This window comes from Ahaetulla prasina, chromosome 1, assembly GCF_028640845.1.
Source record: "Ahaetulla prasina isolate Xishuangbanna chromosome 1, ASM2864084v1, whole genome shotgun sequence".
Classification (NCBI taxonomy): domain Eukaryota; kingdom Metazoa; phylum Chordata; class Lepidosauria; order Squamata; family Colubridae; genus Ahaetulla; species Ahaetulla prasina.
The window spans coordinates 184,065,283-184,080,455 of record NC_080539.1 but is presented as its reverse complement, the minus strand read 5'-3'; the positions used below and the strand labels follow the sequence as shown (position 1 = coordinate 184,080,455).

Here is a 15,173-nt window from a genome sequence, read left to right as displayed (position 1 = left end):
GACTAAATCAGGGATGTTAAACTCAAGGCCCAGGGGCCAGATCTGGCCTGCAGGACTGCCCTGGAAACAGCAAAGGCCTGGCCCAGGTTGCCTCTGCCAGTAAAAACAGAGCTCGCGAAGGCTGCAGCCCTCCCACACTCCATTTTCACTGGCAGAGGATTGCAGAATGCTGTTGCAGCCAAAAACGGAGCTCAGAAGCCCGTTTTCACTGGCAGAATGCTTGGGCTGCCACAGGTCCCTGACATGAATGATGACAAGCTGGCCACACCCACCCTGGCCACACACCCCAGCCCCCCCCCAAGGTCAAACACAACCCTGATGTGGCCCCAGTGAAATTGAGTTTGGCACCCCTGGAGTTGTCGTGTCCCACTCCTCCGCTGACGGCCGGGTCAGGGAAATCCGAATCAGGCGTGCCTCTGCAGCTCTGCCAAAGTCCTAGCAAAGTCCTCAGGGCAGGCAGGAGACCAGAAAGTGACTTCAGCAAGATATGTTTAGACTTTGCCTGACTCAGAGAGTGCCAGAAAGCAGATCCTTTATATAGGCCATGGGGTGTGGCTCCATGACTCAGCACTTATCCAGGCCTGCCCCTCCCTTCCTTCTGTTGCCTCCGCCTATCAAGTCTTCTGACGCGAGGGTCACTCCAGTCGGCAGCTGTTGGCAATTGACCTCTCTCAGGCTCACATGCTGTGGAGGAGGGGGAGGGGTCTAGTTGCTCCGTTTGCCTGGGCATGGAGCCAGAGCTGGGGCTGGGAGGCATACTAGGACATTCCTCCGTGTTCGGAAGCAGATAAGAAGACCCCGGCTGTGGTGAGATCGGACGAGACACAACAGGAGTAGATGATCCTTGTGAGATATTCAAATTACAAAAATATGTGTTTGTATAAGACAGAAGAATAGAATGTTCTTTCATAATACAAAGAAGGAATTTTATTGTTATTACTTTATTCAAATTGTGTAAATTATCTGCTTGTGAGCAACTATGCCAAAGAAATGCTACAGCTGTGCTTAAATATTTTGTTGCTTATTTTCTATTTTCAAGCAGGTTCCCCCTTCGCAATTCTGTAATATTCAGAACCTGAATTGCCTAGTGTAAATTAAAAGACTACTTTTTTGTCTGCAACTTCAGCTTCCATTCTGTGGTATGTATGTATGTATGTATGTATGTATGTATGTATGTATGTATGTATATAGATCTATTGGATAACCCATCTGACTCCGGAAAAATAAGCATTCCATTTAAAAAATGAAGGGAAAGAAATCCATATTTAAGAAAAGAAGAAAAAAATCTTATCATCTGTCATCTTTTAATATTTCTAAAACCTATACTTCTTATTACTACATATAAAAACTATGGATGGACCAGATCATATTTCTCTAATGTTATTTATATTCCCTAATATAAATTTTTGGTTTTTAGCCTAGGTAAATTACACAACTATTTGCACTAGGTCAGGCTGGGGATTAGTCTAAAAACCAATGTTATTTGGATAATTTCTGTTTATGCAAACAGAGTGTTAATACACTATATTTTGCATGCTGTATGCAAATACAGGGGATGCGGTGGCTCAATGGCTAAGATGCTGAGCTTGTTGATCAAAAGTTTGGCAGTTCAGCGGTTCAAATCCCTAGTGCCGCGTAACGGTGTGAGCTCCCATTACTCGTCCCAGCTTCTGCCAACCTAGCAGTTCGAAAGCACATAAAAAATGCAAGTAGAAAGATAGGGACCACCTTTGGTAGGAAAGTAACAGCATTCCATATGCCTTTGGCATTTAGCCATGCCAACTACATGACCATGGAGACATCTTTGGACAGCGCTGGATTACAATCAAATATTACAAACATTTTTAAAATTATTGTTTATTAAACTAAACCTATGATGAATGAAAAGTCAGAAAATTTAGATCATACATAAAAAAGACAAGCATTTTTAAAAGCAGAGATCCAGAGGAGTTTAAAACTATTTAATAAGGATCTTAATAAACCAATTCTTCAAGGAGGAGACAAATAGTGAACAGGGATGAAATATAGATAAAGGAAAGTAGCAAAAGGAAGTAAGGGTATCTTAAGAAATATTAAAAGGAAGAAAGGAGAAAAAAAATCTTAGCATTAGGGTTACGCCCAAGTAGGGCATAAAAATAACTGGACAGAATAAAAGTGGAATAAAGGTTTTTCCTCTTATTTCTACTTAAGAGAGGCGAGTTTCTACCAGTCGAGAAGTTCCACAAGCCTTCAAGATTCCATATTTACATTCTTCCTCAGACGTGTTTGTCTTTGCCAGATTAGGGCTTTTTTCTTCCAAATGTAGCAGAATTTAGAGACACTTTATAAGGAGCAACAACCAACAAGGCAGCAGCAGGGTTTCACTAACTTCACTCTTCACTGGTTCCTTGGAAAAGAGTCCCTTGACTGGCCTCAAGTTACTGCCTCAAAAAGAACCTCAGATAGACAGGTAGGGTGTTCCCTCAAGATTGGTTACAAGCCCCTCATTTACGAAGCAGCAAATCCTAAACTATGTCCGTTGGTCATTTCTGCAGCCAGTTCTTTCCTCCCATTTCTTATTGCCTTTGTTGAGCATTTGCCTGAAAAGGGGCTGGCAGGATATAGGGAAGAAAAGCGCCCCAGGGTCCAGATGGGGAAGACATTTCGATAGGAGCTGTAGCTGATAGCACAAGTCTTGTTGAATACACCCGCAATATTCTCCTGTAAGCAAAACAAGAAATACAATGTAAAGCTTCCCTCTCATCTTTCCTGTGCATTTCATAGCATAAAAGATCCTGCAGGAAAGGAAAGGAAAACATGTGAGTCACCTGCCACCTAACATATTAGGAAGCTTCTAACAAGTTGACTTGCCTTGTATATCAAAAGAATAAAAAGTCTGAACATGTTAAGGATAATGTAGGGATTCAAAAAGGAGGGACTTGCTGCTGTTGAAATGGACTTAACCAAGAAGGGTATCAGAATAAATCAAAACTGAACCCATGATATTATTGCAAAGTAAAAGGCAGTAGTGGCAGATGCTTTTTGTTCTCCATCCATATTTAAGCATGATGTCAGTAACTTCATGAGAGTTTGGGGACAACCCACTTTAATATATTTTAATTCATATATTAATTATTATTTATTTATTTATTTATTTATTATTTAAATTTGTATACCGCCCTTCTCCCGAAGGACTCAGGGCGGTTCACAGCCAAGTAAAAATGCACAATACATTATAAATACAATTAAAATACAAGTAAAAAACTTATTTAAATTGGCCACAATTAAAATTTGGAGATAAAACCCATTAAAAAACCCATAACTTAAAAAAACTAACCCAGTCCAGCGCAGATAAATAAGTAAGTTTTGAGTTCGCGGCGAAAGGTTCGGAGGTCCGGAAGTTGACGAAGTCCTGGGGGGAGTTCGTTCCAGAGGGCGGGAGCCCCCACAGAAGGCCCTTCCCTGGGTGTCGCCAGGCGACACTGTCGCGCCGGCGGCACCTGAGAGTCCCTCTCTGTGAGAGCGCACGGGTCGGTGAGAGGTATTCGGTAGCAGCAGGCGGTCCCGTAAGTAACCCGGCCCTATGCCATGGGCGCTTTAAAGGCGTTCACCAACACCTTGAAGCGCACCCGAAGGCCACAGGTAGCCAGTGCAGCCTGCGCAGGATAGGTGTCACTCGGGAGCCACGAGGGCTCCCTCTATCACCCAGCTGCATTCTGGACCAACTGCAGCCTCGGATGCCCTTCAAGGGAGCCCCATGTAGAGAGCATTGCAGTAGTCCAGGCGAGGCGTCACAAGGCGTGGTGACTGTGCACAAGGCATCCCGGTCTAGAAAGGCGCAACTGGCGCACCAGGCGAACCTGGTGGAAAGCTCTCCTGGAGCGGCCGTCAAATGGTCTTCAAAGACAGCCGTGCATCCAGGAGAACGCCCAAATTGCGCACCCTCTCCGCCGGGGCCAATGACTCGCTCCCGACAGTCAGCCGCGGACTCAGCTGACTGTGCGGGATGCCGGCATCCACAGCCACTCCGTCTTGGAGGATTGAGCTTGAGCCTGTTTCTCCCCATCCAGACCCGTCGGCTTCCAAACACGGGACAGCACTTGACAGCTTCATTGGGGTGGCCGGTGTGGAAAAGTACAGCTGGGTGTCATCAGCGTACAGCTGGTACCTCACACGAAGCCACTGATGATCTCACCCAGCGGCTTCATATAGATGTTGAACAGAAGGCGAGAGAATCGGCCCTGCGGCACCACAAGTGAGGCGCGCGGGTGACCTCTGCCCGTCAACACCGTCTGCGACCGGTCGGAGAGATAGGAGGAGAACCACCGATAAACGGTGCCTCCCACTCCCAATCCCTCCAACCGGCGCAGCAGGATACCATGGTCGATGGTATCAAAAGCCGCTGAGAGGTCTAATAGGACCAGGGCAGAGGAATAACCCCTATCCCTGGCCCTCCAGAGATCATCCACCAACGCGACCAAAGCCGTCTCAGTGCTGTAACCGGGTCGGAAGCCGGACTGGAACGGGTCCAGATAGCATACAGCAATAGCTTTAGTGATGGTACGGTTATCCACTGACTGAGCTGCTTTGTTAGGCAGGGATAATAGCAATAGATGGAAGCCAGAACATCTGTTACTACTGAAATGTATGCATGATGTTACTTTTAATGATTGGTTTACAGTGATGTAAACCAATAAACTCTGCACTATATCCTACAACATCTTGAGTCTCCAAAGACCTATGCAAGGGTCCTTTTTGTAGACTTTAGTTCAGCATTCAATACCATCATTCCAGACATTCTTCTAACTAAGCTAAACCAGCTACAGGTACCGGAACAGACTTGTAAGTGGATCACAAGCTTCCTAACAAACAGGAAGCAGCAGGTGAAGCTAAGCAAGATCACATCAAATACCTGTACAATTAGCACAGGGGCCCCCCAAGGCTGTGTGCTCTCCCCACTTCTCTTCTCTCTGTATACCAATGACTGCATCTCCAATGATCCATTTGTTAAGCTACTGAAGTTCGCAGATGACACAACAGTGATTGGTCTCATTCGAGACAATGACGAATCCGCATATAGACGAGAGGTCGAACGACTAGCCTTGTGGTGCAACCAAAACAATCTGGAACTGAACACACTCAAAACCGTAGAAATGGTGGTAGACTTTAGGAAAAACCCTTCCATACTTCCACCTCTCACAATACTTGACAACACAGTATCAACAGTAGAAACCTTCAAATTTCTGGGTTCTATCATATCGCAAGATCTCAAATGGACAGCTAACATCAAAACATCATTAAAAAGGACAACAAAGAATGTTCTTTCTGCGCCAACTCAGTAAGCTCAAACTGCCCAAGGAGCTGCTGATCCAATTCTACAGAGGAATTATTGAGTCTGTCATTTGCACCTCTATAACTGTCTGGTTCGGTTCTGCAACCCAACAAGAAAAACACAGACTTCAGAGGATAATTAGAACTGCAGAAAAAATAATTGCTACCAACTTGCCTTCCATTGAGGACCTGTATACTGCACGAATCAAGAAGAGGGCCGTGAAAATATTTGCAGATCCCTCGCATCCTGGACATAAACTGTTTCAACTCCTACCCTCAAAACGACGCTATAGAGCACTGCACACCAGAACAACTAGACACAAGAACAGTTTTTTCCCGAAGGCCATCACTCTGCTAAACAAATAATTCCCTCAACACTGTCAGACTATTTACTGAATCTGCACTACTATTAATCGTTTCATAGTTCCCATCACCAATCTCTTTCCACTTATGACTGTATGACTATAACTTGTTGCTGGCAATCCTTATGATTTATATTGATATATTGATCATCAATTGTGTTGTAAATGTTGTACCTTGATGAACGTATCTTTTCTTTTATGTACACTGAGAGCACATGCACCAAGACAAATTCCTTGTGTGTCCAATCACACTTGGCCAATAAAATTCTATTCTATTCTATTCTATGTGTGTTTCTGTGACTGGTTCATGGCAATGTATGCTTTTCAAACTTGCATAAAAGGGATTCCACTGTAAGCAGGGATGTGCCCATTTTGGAACTTGCTCCTGGGCAATCTGTCATTTGCAAATAAAAGTCTTATTGCTTTCCACCAATCTGGTTTGGTTTATTGGATCTGCATGCCAGGTAAAAGGACCTAAGCTTTCTGGGAGAAGAGGACTTTGAGAACTAAGCCTTTTAAGCATTAATAACTGTTGGCATGGCAGTTCCTCAAGAGTAGCCTACGAGTGGGAAAGAATATACCACCTACCTGGTATGGTGTGCAGAAAATAAGTAAAAACTTATCAGTAGATCCTACAGACAATAGCAAAGGACCTTCTTTGATGCTGAAAAATTTGCATGTAACCCAGGGAGAAGGATTATAAGGCATAAGTAATTGAGGCATAATGCTTTTAAAGCAAAGACAGGTAAACTGAAAAAAAAGAGACATTTTACCTGAGGCCAGTCCCCATTAGGTAGCTGTTTTTCAATCAATAGTTTAATTCCCTTTTCCAGAACTCGGACATCTGGGTACCTGCAAAGCAGAATGAACCAATCTGGTGTAGTGGTTAAGAGGCTGGACAGAAACTGGGAGCCAGTAAGTTCTAGTGCTCCCTTAATCATGAAAACTGGATAGATGACTCTGGGCCAGTCACTCTTTCCCAATCTAATTCATCCCACAGAGGGCAAGAGGAGGAGGTCAGAGCATAATGTGCATTGCCTTGAGTGTACATCATAAAGGCAGGATAGAAATCACCATCCTCCCCTTCTTCTCCACCTGCTCCCTAGAAAACTGCTGCAGGCAGATTCAGGGAACTTACGTTCCGGTTAAATTTAGAGATAGAAAAGGTAGCATAGGAAACATCTATGTTCAGAAAAGTTCTTTTTCCATTTGCTGCAATATCCCAAGGACAAAAATCCAGTCCAATCTCTTGTTAGAATTTCCATCAGAAGCCTGTGATTAGTTACCCAGTTCACGGCAAACAACTAGAAAGGTGGCTGAGGGCATTGCTGAAGGGTCTTGTGGTGTATAATAGGTCTTCAGATTCCCAGCTCAGCCCACTTTATTTGAAATGATAGAAAATTGAATGTGGATGTGAGACTATGGAGAAAATGCTGTTTCAGTAGACATCCTAAGGATACTGTTTTGTACAATCAGTTACAACACCTATATTGGAAGTGGTTGTGTGAACCTAGATGGAAATACTGTCCCACCCCAGCTGCCAGATAATCAGAATATCAAAACAATCAGTGCTACCTGACTCATGATTAGAACAGAGGCCACTGTTATAGGAAACCAAAGGCAATGCATCCTGCAAGCTCTTACCTAGCAGCCATGAGTCCCAAGAGAGCCCAACAGGTGTTGTGGACCTGCGATGCAGTGCTCTGGACATATCTGCGTTGTTCACAAGACTCAAAGTCCTCTCCCCAACCACCATCCTCCATCTGCTTGGAGACTAAGAACTCACAAGCCCGGGACACTGCCTGACAGGCCACCCTAGGAGGAGAAAGGCAGAAGGATGGAAATCCAGAGCCACGCTTGCCAAAAAAGTGATTGGAAGAGCAAGGAAAAAGATTTTATCCTACACTGCTCATGAGAACTTTCTTCCGTTGTCAATCTTTCCTTCTAGCCAGCAGAAATGAAAGGAGAAAGGAGGTGACTCACCCACCACAGTACGTCTGCTGCATACAAGCATATGCTTCCAATCCAAACCATGTGCCGTAAGTGAAGCACACACCCCAGCTTCTAAAAAGGAAAAAGAAATCAGTCAGCCAATGCAGACTGCTCTGGGCAGAAGGGAAGGGAGTGTAAAATATACTGGGCTGTCTGTTGTTCATTCTCTGCAGCAGTGGGAGGGGATGGGAAGGGGAGAGGGAGAGGGAGAGAGAGAAGGAGGGAGGGAGGAAGAGAGAGAGAGAGATGGAGATGTGCCTGCCAGAAGCAGGAGGAATCTTCTGAATCCAGGGTGGGTATCCTTCTGCTACAATGATAAAGGACCACTGAGTGCAACCCAACAAGTGAGAAAACAGGATCTGTGAAACAAACCAGGAATCTCACTATTTGCGATGACACATTTTCCTAGCCAAAGAAATGTCTGGAATAAAAGACAGCCCTAAAACTGTCAAGCTGCATTATTTAAAAGATACTCACCCTTCCCAGGATCCATCAGCTCTCTGCTTTTTCTGACAATACCTCAAGCCCTTTTGCAGTATCTCTCTAGGTAAAAAGGAGAACACAATGGGAAACTATTTCAACATATCCACTCTCTGTTCTCTCCCTCCTAAGCAATTAACATTTTCTCTCCCCTTAAGGAATAATGATCTGTTTCCTCCCCTGCCCTGATTCTGCAGTTTGTCCTCCAGAAGACTTTCTCAGAAAGAAGGTCCAGTAAAATAAAATAAAGTAAAATAAAAGTAACCTCTGAAAGAATCTTTTCTTCCATCCTCACTCCCTTTTGTTTACCTGATTTCCAGGCTTCTGTGTTCCGGGAAGCACTTGTGGAAATACTTCAGCGCCTGCATCACAGCTGAGGTACATTCCACATATGTATAGTCAACCATGATATCACCTAAAACACACACAGCAACAAGTAGGTCAGGATGATCTGGATGTTGGATGCGGAATATACTTGTCTTTCTTCCAGTGAAATTCTGGTACATGTTTTACATGGTGAAGCCATCAAAAGGCCAAGAAAACTGCTCGGCAGCGGGAAAGTGGGAGAGGGGTGGTAGATTCAAACCATCTTTATTCTACAGAGGCAACCATCCCTTGGTCAGAATAAACAGAGAATGACATCAATTGTCCAGAAGGGGAGCTAAAGACCTTCTAGAGCTGTGATGGCGAACCTATGGCATGCGGGCCAGATGTGGCATGAAGAGCCCTCTCTGTGGGCATGCGTGCAGTTACCATGGTACCATACCATGTAACTGCATGCGTGCAGTTACCCCAGCCCAGCTCCAATCACGTTTCTCCATCACATTTCACTCAATCAATTCCAACTTCTCGTGAAAGAAAAAGATCTCAAGAAGTTGGAACTGATTGAGTGAACTTTCTCACTCGGGTGCTTCACAATGGGGGAGACAGAGTCCCGTCCTCCTCCTGAAGCCCATTATGATGTGGAGCCACAATGTGACCCTGCATGGTCTTGGCTCGGCAAAAAAAGCAGTTGCTTTTCCTGCAGAGTTGCCTGTGTTGAGATGCCCCACCTCCCCACCAGCCAGCTGAGCGTGGGTGTGCTGCTCCTGGCCTCAGTCGGCCTTGGTGGCCATCATTTCCACCACCCAGCACCAGTTCAGGAGTTCCCTTCCCGCCCCCCATGGGGGGGGAGAAGAGAGAGAGAAACAGAGGGAGGGTGGGAGAGAGGGAGGGAGAGAGAAACAAAGAGAGGGGGAAGGGAAAGAGAGAGAGGGAGGTAAAGAAAAATGATATTAGAAAAGTTTTTCTTTTTTATTGTTGCTAAACGTTTCACGTAATGTTTCAAAAGCAGAAAAAGTCACCCCAAAGGAGTCTTTGAGGGCTGAATGCTGAGAGGCACAGATTTCCTCTGCCTTCTGTGTTCCCACCCCACGCTGAAGTGAACCAAACTGGCCAGGGTCTCCCCACTAAGCGGCCCCACAGAGCCCGCTTCCAAACTCCGCCAAGCACAGCTCCACAGCTCACGTGTCCCTCCTGGTCAGTGGCGCAGCGGCGGGGGGGGGGAGAAGTGCATGCCCTGCCTGCTCCGCTCTTGCTGGCCAAAGGTGAGGTTCCATGCCACCACCTCCCAGCCAGAACACCACGTCTGCTTGTTTGCTGGTCACCTCCGAGGAGGGAGCTGCATCAGGCTACCTTGGCCCCCACCATGGGGGGGGGGAGAGCGGGAGAGGGAGGGGGGGTCTCCTCGACAGGATCCAAGTTGGGGTTGTCTTATTTTGTGTGGATTTCTAACGTTTGGCTTTGCCTGCCAGCCTCCACTCCCTCTCCACAGTCCAAGTGGTTGACACATGAAGTTGGACAGGAGAGCATAGACAGACAGACAGACAGATAGATAGATAGATGAAGGAAGTAAGATAAGTAGGTAAGTAGATAGGTAGATAGACAGACAGATAGATGAGACACACACACAGAGATAAAGAGATGGAGGGAGAGAAAGAGAGAGAGCGGGAAAGAGAAAAAGAGAGAGGGAGGAAAAGAGAGAGACGGAAAGAGAGAGAGGGAAGGAAAGAGAGAGAGAAAGGGGGAAAAGAGAAATGATATTACAAAAGTTTTTTTTATTGTTGTTAAACATAATATTTCAAAAGCAGGAAAAAAATGAAGGGGCATAAAAGTGCATTTATCAGGTTTTTCTTAGAACAATTAGCTGAACTCTGCCTTGTTTATCATTATTTTAGGTAGTAAAACTCATTATTCAGGCTAATTGCCGTGTTGGCACTTTGCAATAAATAAGTGGGTTTTGGGTTGCAGTCTGGGCACTCGGTCTCTAAAAGTTTTGCCATCACTGCTCTAGAGAAAGGAAAGAAGCCATATAAGTCTTCATTCTTACCAAATACCTCTGAAGGATTCAACAGCTCCAGCAACCAGCCCCCGCGCATGGTTTCGTAGGTTGAAAAGCCACCATCAGCATTCTGCATGTTTAGCAGCTGAAGAGAGAGGACAAAGAACAATCTGACTTGGCCAAAGAGGAGTCTTCAGGAAGCCGCAAAAAGTCTGCCTTGAAAATCTTCTCTAATGGAGCCATAACTCCATCTGGATGTACATTCAGCCCCCTACTTCCCTGAAAACCACAAGGTATTAATTCAATCTAAGCTTATTGTTTGTGGGCACACCTTATAGTGCTGCTTTTATTTGGTTATTATTGTTTCTGTTTTGCTTTGTTATTTACCACCTAAATTCATAACTGATCAGGGCAGTCTAAAAATACAATTAAGAGAGAGCATATAAATAGCCCTACTCCTTGTCTGGAAATCTCTACATGTAGTCCTCAGGTTATGACCCTAATTGGAAATGGATTTTCTGTCATTAAGCAAAACATTGCAGAATCATGGCATTTAGCAATGGTCAATGGACAAGGGCTTCCCACTTCTCTGCCCTGCATAAATTGCCTCTGCTTTAAATCCACTCCCCCCCCCCAAGCTATCTCTTCAGTATCTCTGCCCTTTTGGTTGCTCTGCACAGCATGGCCAAAAAGATAAGTGGGGGAGATGGATTCTCAGGAAGAAATTTACTTTTTTGTGCTTACCACATTTACAGCATCAAAGAGACGACTGGGGGGGATGTGTTCCTTGATGAATGGGCACTTTTCCTGTAACAGTATCACAGATTTCAGACCTTCTGCAGTACAGTCAGCAACAATCCAGCCACAGTCACGAGTACTGAAGGGAAATCCACCCTAGTGGTTATTAGACAATAATAGTTTGGTTTGGTTTGGTTTGGAGCACAGAACACCAAAAAAGAACACAAAAGAAAACAAATTTGCAAACTAAAATAGCAACATTCATCGAGAAGAAATAAATGAATTACATATCCTGGTTAACTAAAGTTTATGAAATATGGTCAAAATCAAACACAGGTAAATTACTTGTAAAAAGCTAGTGATTAGTATGTAAACTGTTAGGAGGAATGAGTATATTGAATGAGGTGGGAAAGGTAACTTTGAGAAATATGTGTCATAGAACAGAAAGAGAAAAAACCAAGAATGTATGCTTACATGAGTATTAATTGAATGCAAAATAACCAATACAAAAGATGTACATTGAGATTATAAAGGAAAAGTCAATGAGTTGAGAGAAAGGGGACAACTAAAACTTATTGTATGTTTGGATGGAGTTGACAAGATTGTAAAAAGGAAAAATAGTACAAGGCATCTATGAAGGAAAAATTACACAAGGCATCTATGAAGCAGTATCAGAACATGGAATCAAGAATGATTTACAAAGACAGAAAAGTGAATGGTGGTGTTAGGCTCAATTATTTTTCCTTTTTTTCTTATTTTTATGCTCTAATTTCTCTGGCTTACTATTTCTTTCTCTCTTTTAGCACTTTGCATAGCACTGTTTACCCCCAAAATGATATGTATGCATATAAATCTTCTGCATGGTCATAACTGTTGATTTAAACACATTGCTCTAGCACTCAGGAATTAGCAACACGGTTATGAAAATATTGGAAATCTCCAACTCCTTCTTGGGGGTAAGAATTACCAGGCAGATACTCTATTTGCCTCTGTTTAGCATATGTGAGTTGCAAGTCTAGATATTTGTTGATCTGTATCTAGAAGATGGCAGGAATGAAACTCTACTTCTCTAACGATGATGCAGATTTTTGCAGCATGAATCTGGCAGTTTTATTTTAAATGCCTTGAGTGAATGAGAGTCCATAATCTATCATTACAATCCATTCCAATACCACTCTTGCCCTATTTTACCCACTGGGGAAAAGAGAACAATTCTGTCACATCTAGAAGAAAGGGAAATGCTAAAAGATGGCCCAATGGCTACAGCCTTTCACTGAACAATCTCATCCACAATCCTACAGTGTGACTGTCCCTGATGTTTTACACTGTTAGATCATTCAGCGTACAAGCAGGAATGCAGAAGGCTCCTTCAAACAAATCACAAAATCCACTCAACAATTATAAACCCACTTTGCTTCTTTCACCCTTTTTATTCACCCTAGCTATTCTATTCTAGGGCACAGCGAACCTTTCCCAGCTAATTTAAGATCTTGTACCTTATGATTCTTGATGAATGTATCTTTTCTTTTATGTACACCGAGAGCATACCAAGACAAATTCCTTATGTGTCCAATCACACTTGGCCAATAAAAAATTCTATTCTATTCTATTCTATTCTATTCTATTTTATTCTATTCTATTTTGTTTCCACTTTCTGTCACCTCGTACAATCATACCTTGTTCATCTGACGGTAGTACTTTTCATAATTAGGTGGATTATCTGGAATCTGGAGGAGATAGAATATTATAATGAAACACATCTTGCAGGAGTAAACCATAACAAAGCTATTTAGTTCTAGCTATGGGGCTTGAGGAGAGAGAACCAGTTTGGTGTATGGTTAAGGTGGTAGACTAGGAACCTGGAGACTATGAGTTCTAGTCCCGCCATAAGTGTGAAAGCCAGCTGGGTGATTTTGGACCCGTCATTCTCTCTCAGTCCAACCCACCTTACAGGGTAGTTGTGGGGGAAAACTTTAGCTATTTACAAAAATAATAAAGGCAAGATATAAAAAATAAATAAAAAAATAAGAAAGGATAGGAGGTCTCATTTCCTTTCTCCATAGTTCTATTTCCAGATTCAGGGTTTTCATTTTTAAGAAGAGCTATGGACTTAGAACTTTTTATCAAGTACTTTCTAAGGATCTGGGATAGGCAGATGTTGTTGTTGGGACTAACAGAAATAGTTAGTTTGTTCTCTGATGTGATTAGTTCTTTTTAATCAAATGTGCAACTAGACACGATGTCTGTAGGACGTAGCTCAGTGGTTGCTGGGAAAGAATCCTTCAAATATAATCAGGGACTAGAATGTGACATTTTTACCTGTGCGATTCTGAAATGCTGATGTGCAAATATCAGACAGCTGTCAAATTCAGGCTTCTCCTGGGCACCAGCCTTTTAAATAAAAGAGTTTAACTTCAAGTAAAGACATCATTAAGATTCCAATCAATCTCTGTAATTTTTTATTTAATACTTTATTATCATTAATTTCTTGTTCAGGGTTTATCACTAGAATACGATGTACACTCACTGCAAATCATAGCCAATATATATTAATTATATACAGTTTAAAAATGTAAAGAAAATAAGGAAGAAAAAGAAGCCAGAATAAGGCTATTAGCACCCTGAATGGATAGGTGATGTAATTTCATTTGTTTTGTTTTTCTCTCATAATTGCAATTTGAAATGGAAAGAGCTGCTTTGAGGCGGGGTTCTTGTTTAGATTATGATATAGGAAAGTGCAGCTAGTCAATTTTTCCACAAAGTTCATTAAAATTAACAAGAAAAACTTGTGAAAAAAAGCTGTTACCTCCAGAAAAGCTTGAACAGCAAATGCTGTATCCCAAACCTGTGATCCATTGGTGCCCTAAAAGAGAAGATAGTTTGAAGTAACGCTTTTTGATTGCATTTTGAAATATTCAGCATGCATACTGTTTCAGCCAGCAGACTACATAAAATCAATTTCAGCTGGTCTCCCTTCCTAGAGTACAGTACGCTAAGGGCTTCCAGGAACCCTTCCTCTAGCACCGACAGCTTCTACCTGGAACCTTACTGTACTATTTAAGACAATCTCTCTCTCCTGCAATAAAAACTTCGACAGCCCTTTGCTATTTAGGAATTACTTTCTAAATGTACCCCTTTCCACACATGGAGCAAGAAAAAATGTTTGTCTTTCCTGATCTCATAGCTTTATCACTCTTATTTTCTCACACCTAATGGCTGGGGTGTGTGTGTGTAGGAATTTATCAGAAGAAAATCAATCAGAAGAAGAGAAACAGTTCTCCACCTCCCTAATCCCAACTTCCTCTTTGGAAATGAATTTTACACAGTCACTCATGCCCAGTCACATCCTGGCTTGACTACTCAATGCACTCTAAATGGGGCTTCATTTGAAGGCTACTTGGAAGCTTCAATTAGTCTAAAATGTAGCAACAATACAGACAGCGATGGGCATGCCCATCAGAATGCCTATCTAAAGCTTCCGCTTTACAAGCTGAACTTGTCATTTGTTTCCAGGTGTGATTTACTGTTACTGTTACATATAAAGCACTACTGGCATAGGGCTTGCTTGCTTCAGGGACTGCTTGTCTCTCCTTGCATTTGCCTGGCAGATTTGTTCCTGCAGGGTTGGCATGCTTTGGGTTCCTTGGATTAAACAATGACATTTATCGGGCCTCTAGAAGTAGATCTTCCCAGTAGCAGCACCTGCTCTCTGGGAACAGATTCCCCCAAGATCCAAATGGCCCCCACTCTGTTATTGTTTGGAAGAGTTAGGAAGACTTGGCTTTTCACTTAGGTCTTTGACATGGAGGACCCTTCACTTCATCATGCTTGCCATCTTTTAGCTTTTAATTTTTTATGTTTTATTGGTTTTATTGTACATTTTTATTGTTATGAGCCACTCAAAGTTGATAGGAGTCAGATGACAAAAAAGTTTAATAAATTACTATTGTTACCGTTAATTTTAAACAGAG

The 15,173-nt window shown here is 42.9% G+C and overlaps 1 protein-coding gene across 1 annotated transcript in view; it reads right to left on the bottom strand.

The window, feature by feature from the left end:
* Nucleotides 1-2,333: 2,333 nt before the first annotated feature.
* Nucleotides 2,334-15,173, bottom strand: part of LSS (lanosterol synthase) — a 52,736-nt gene continuing 39,896 nt past the window's right edge. The window contains exons 12-22 of the mRNA XM_058184713.1: nt 14,009-14,065; nt 13,522-13,593; nt 12,879-12,929; nt 11,209-11,358; nt 10,513-10,609; nt 8,454-8,559; nt 8,142-8,207; nt 7,656-7,736; nt 7,317-7,487; nt 6,446-6,524; nt 2,334-2,700 (exon numbers count right to left, since the gene is read on the bottom strand). Of these exons, the coding sequence (XP_058040696.1) occupies nt 2,488-2,700; nt 6,446-6,524; nt 7,317-7,487; nt 7,656-7,736; nt 8,142-8,207; nt 8,454-8,559; nt 10,513-10,609; nt 11,209-11,358; nt 12,879-12,929; nt 13,522-13,593; nt 14,009-14,065 (1,143 nt within the window). The 3' untranslated portion in view covers nt 2,334-2,487. The remainder of the gene's footprint in view (nt 2,701-6,445; nt 6,525-7,316; nt 7,488-7,655; nt 7,737-8,141; nt 8,208-8,453; nt 8,560-10,512; nt 10,610-11,208; nt 11,359-12,878; nt 12,930-13,521; nt 13,594-14,008; nt 14,066-15,173) is intronic.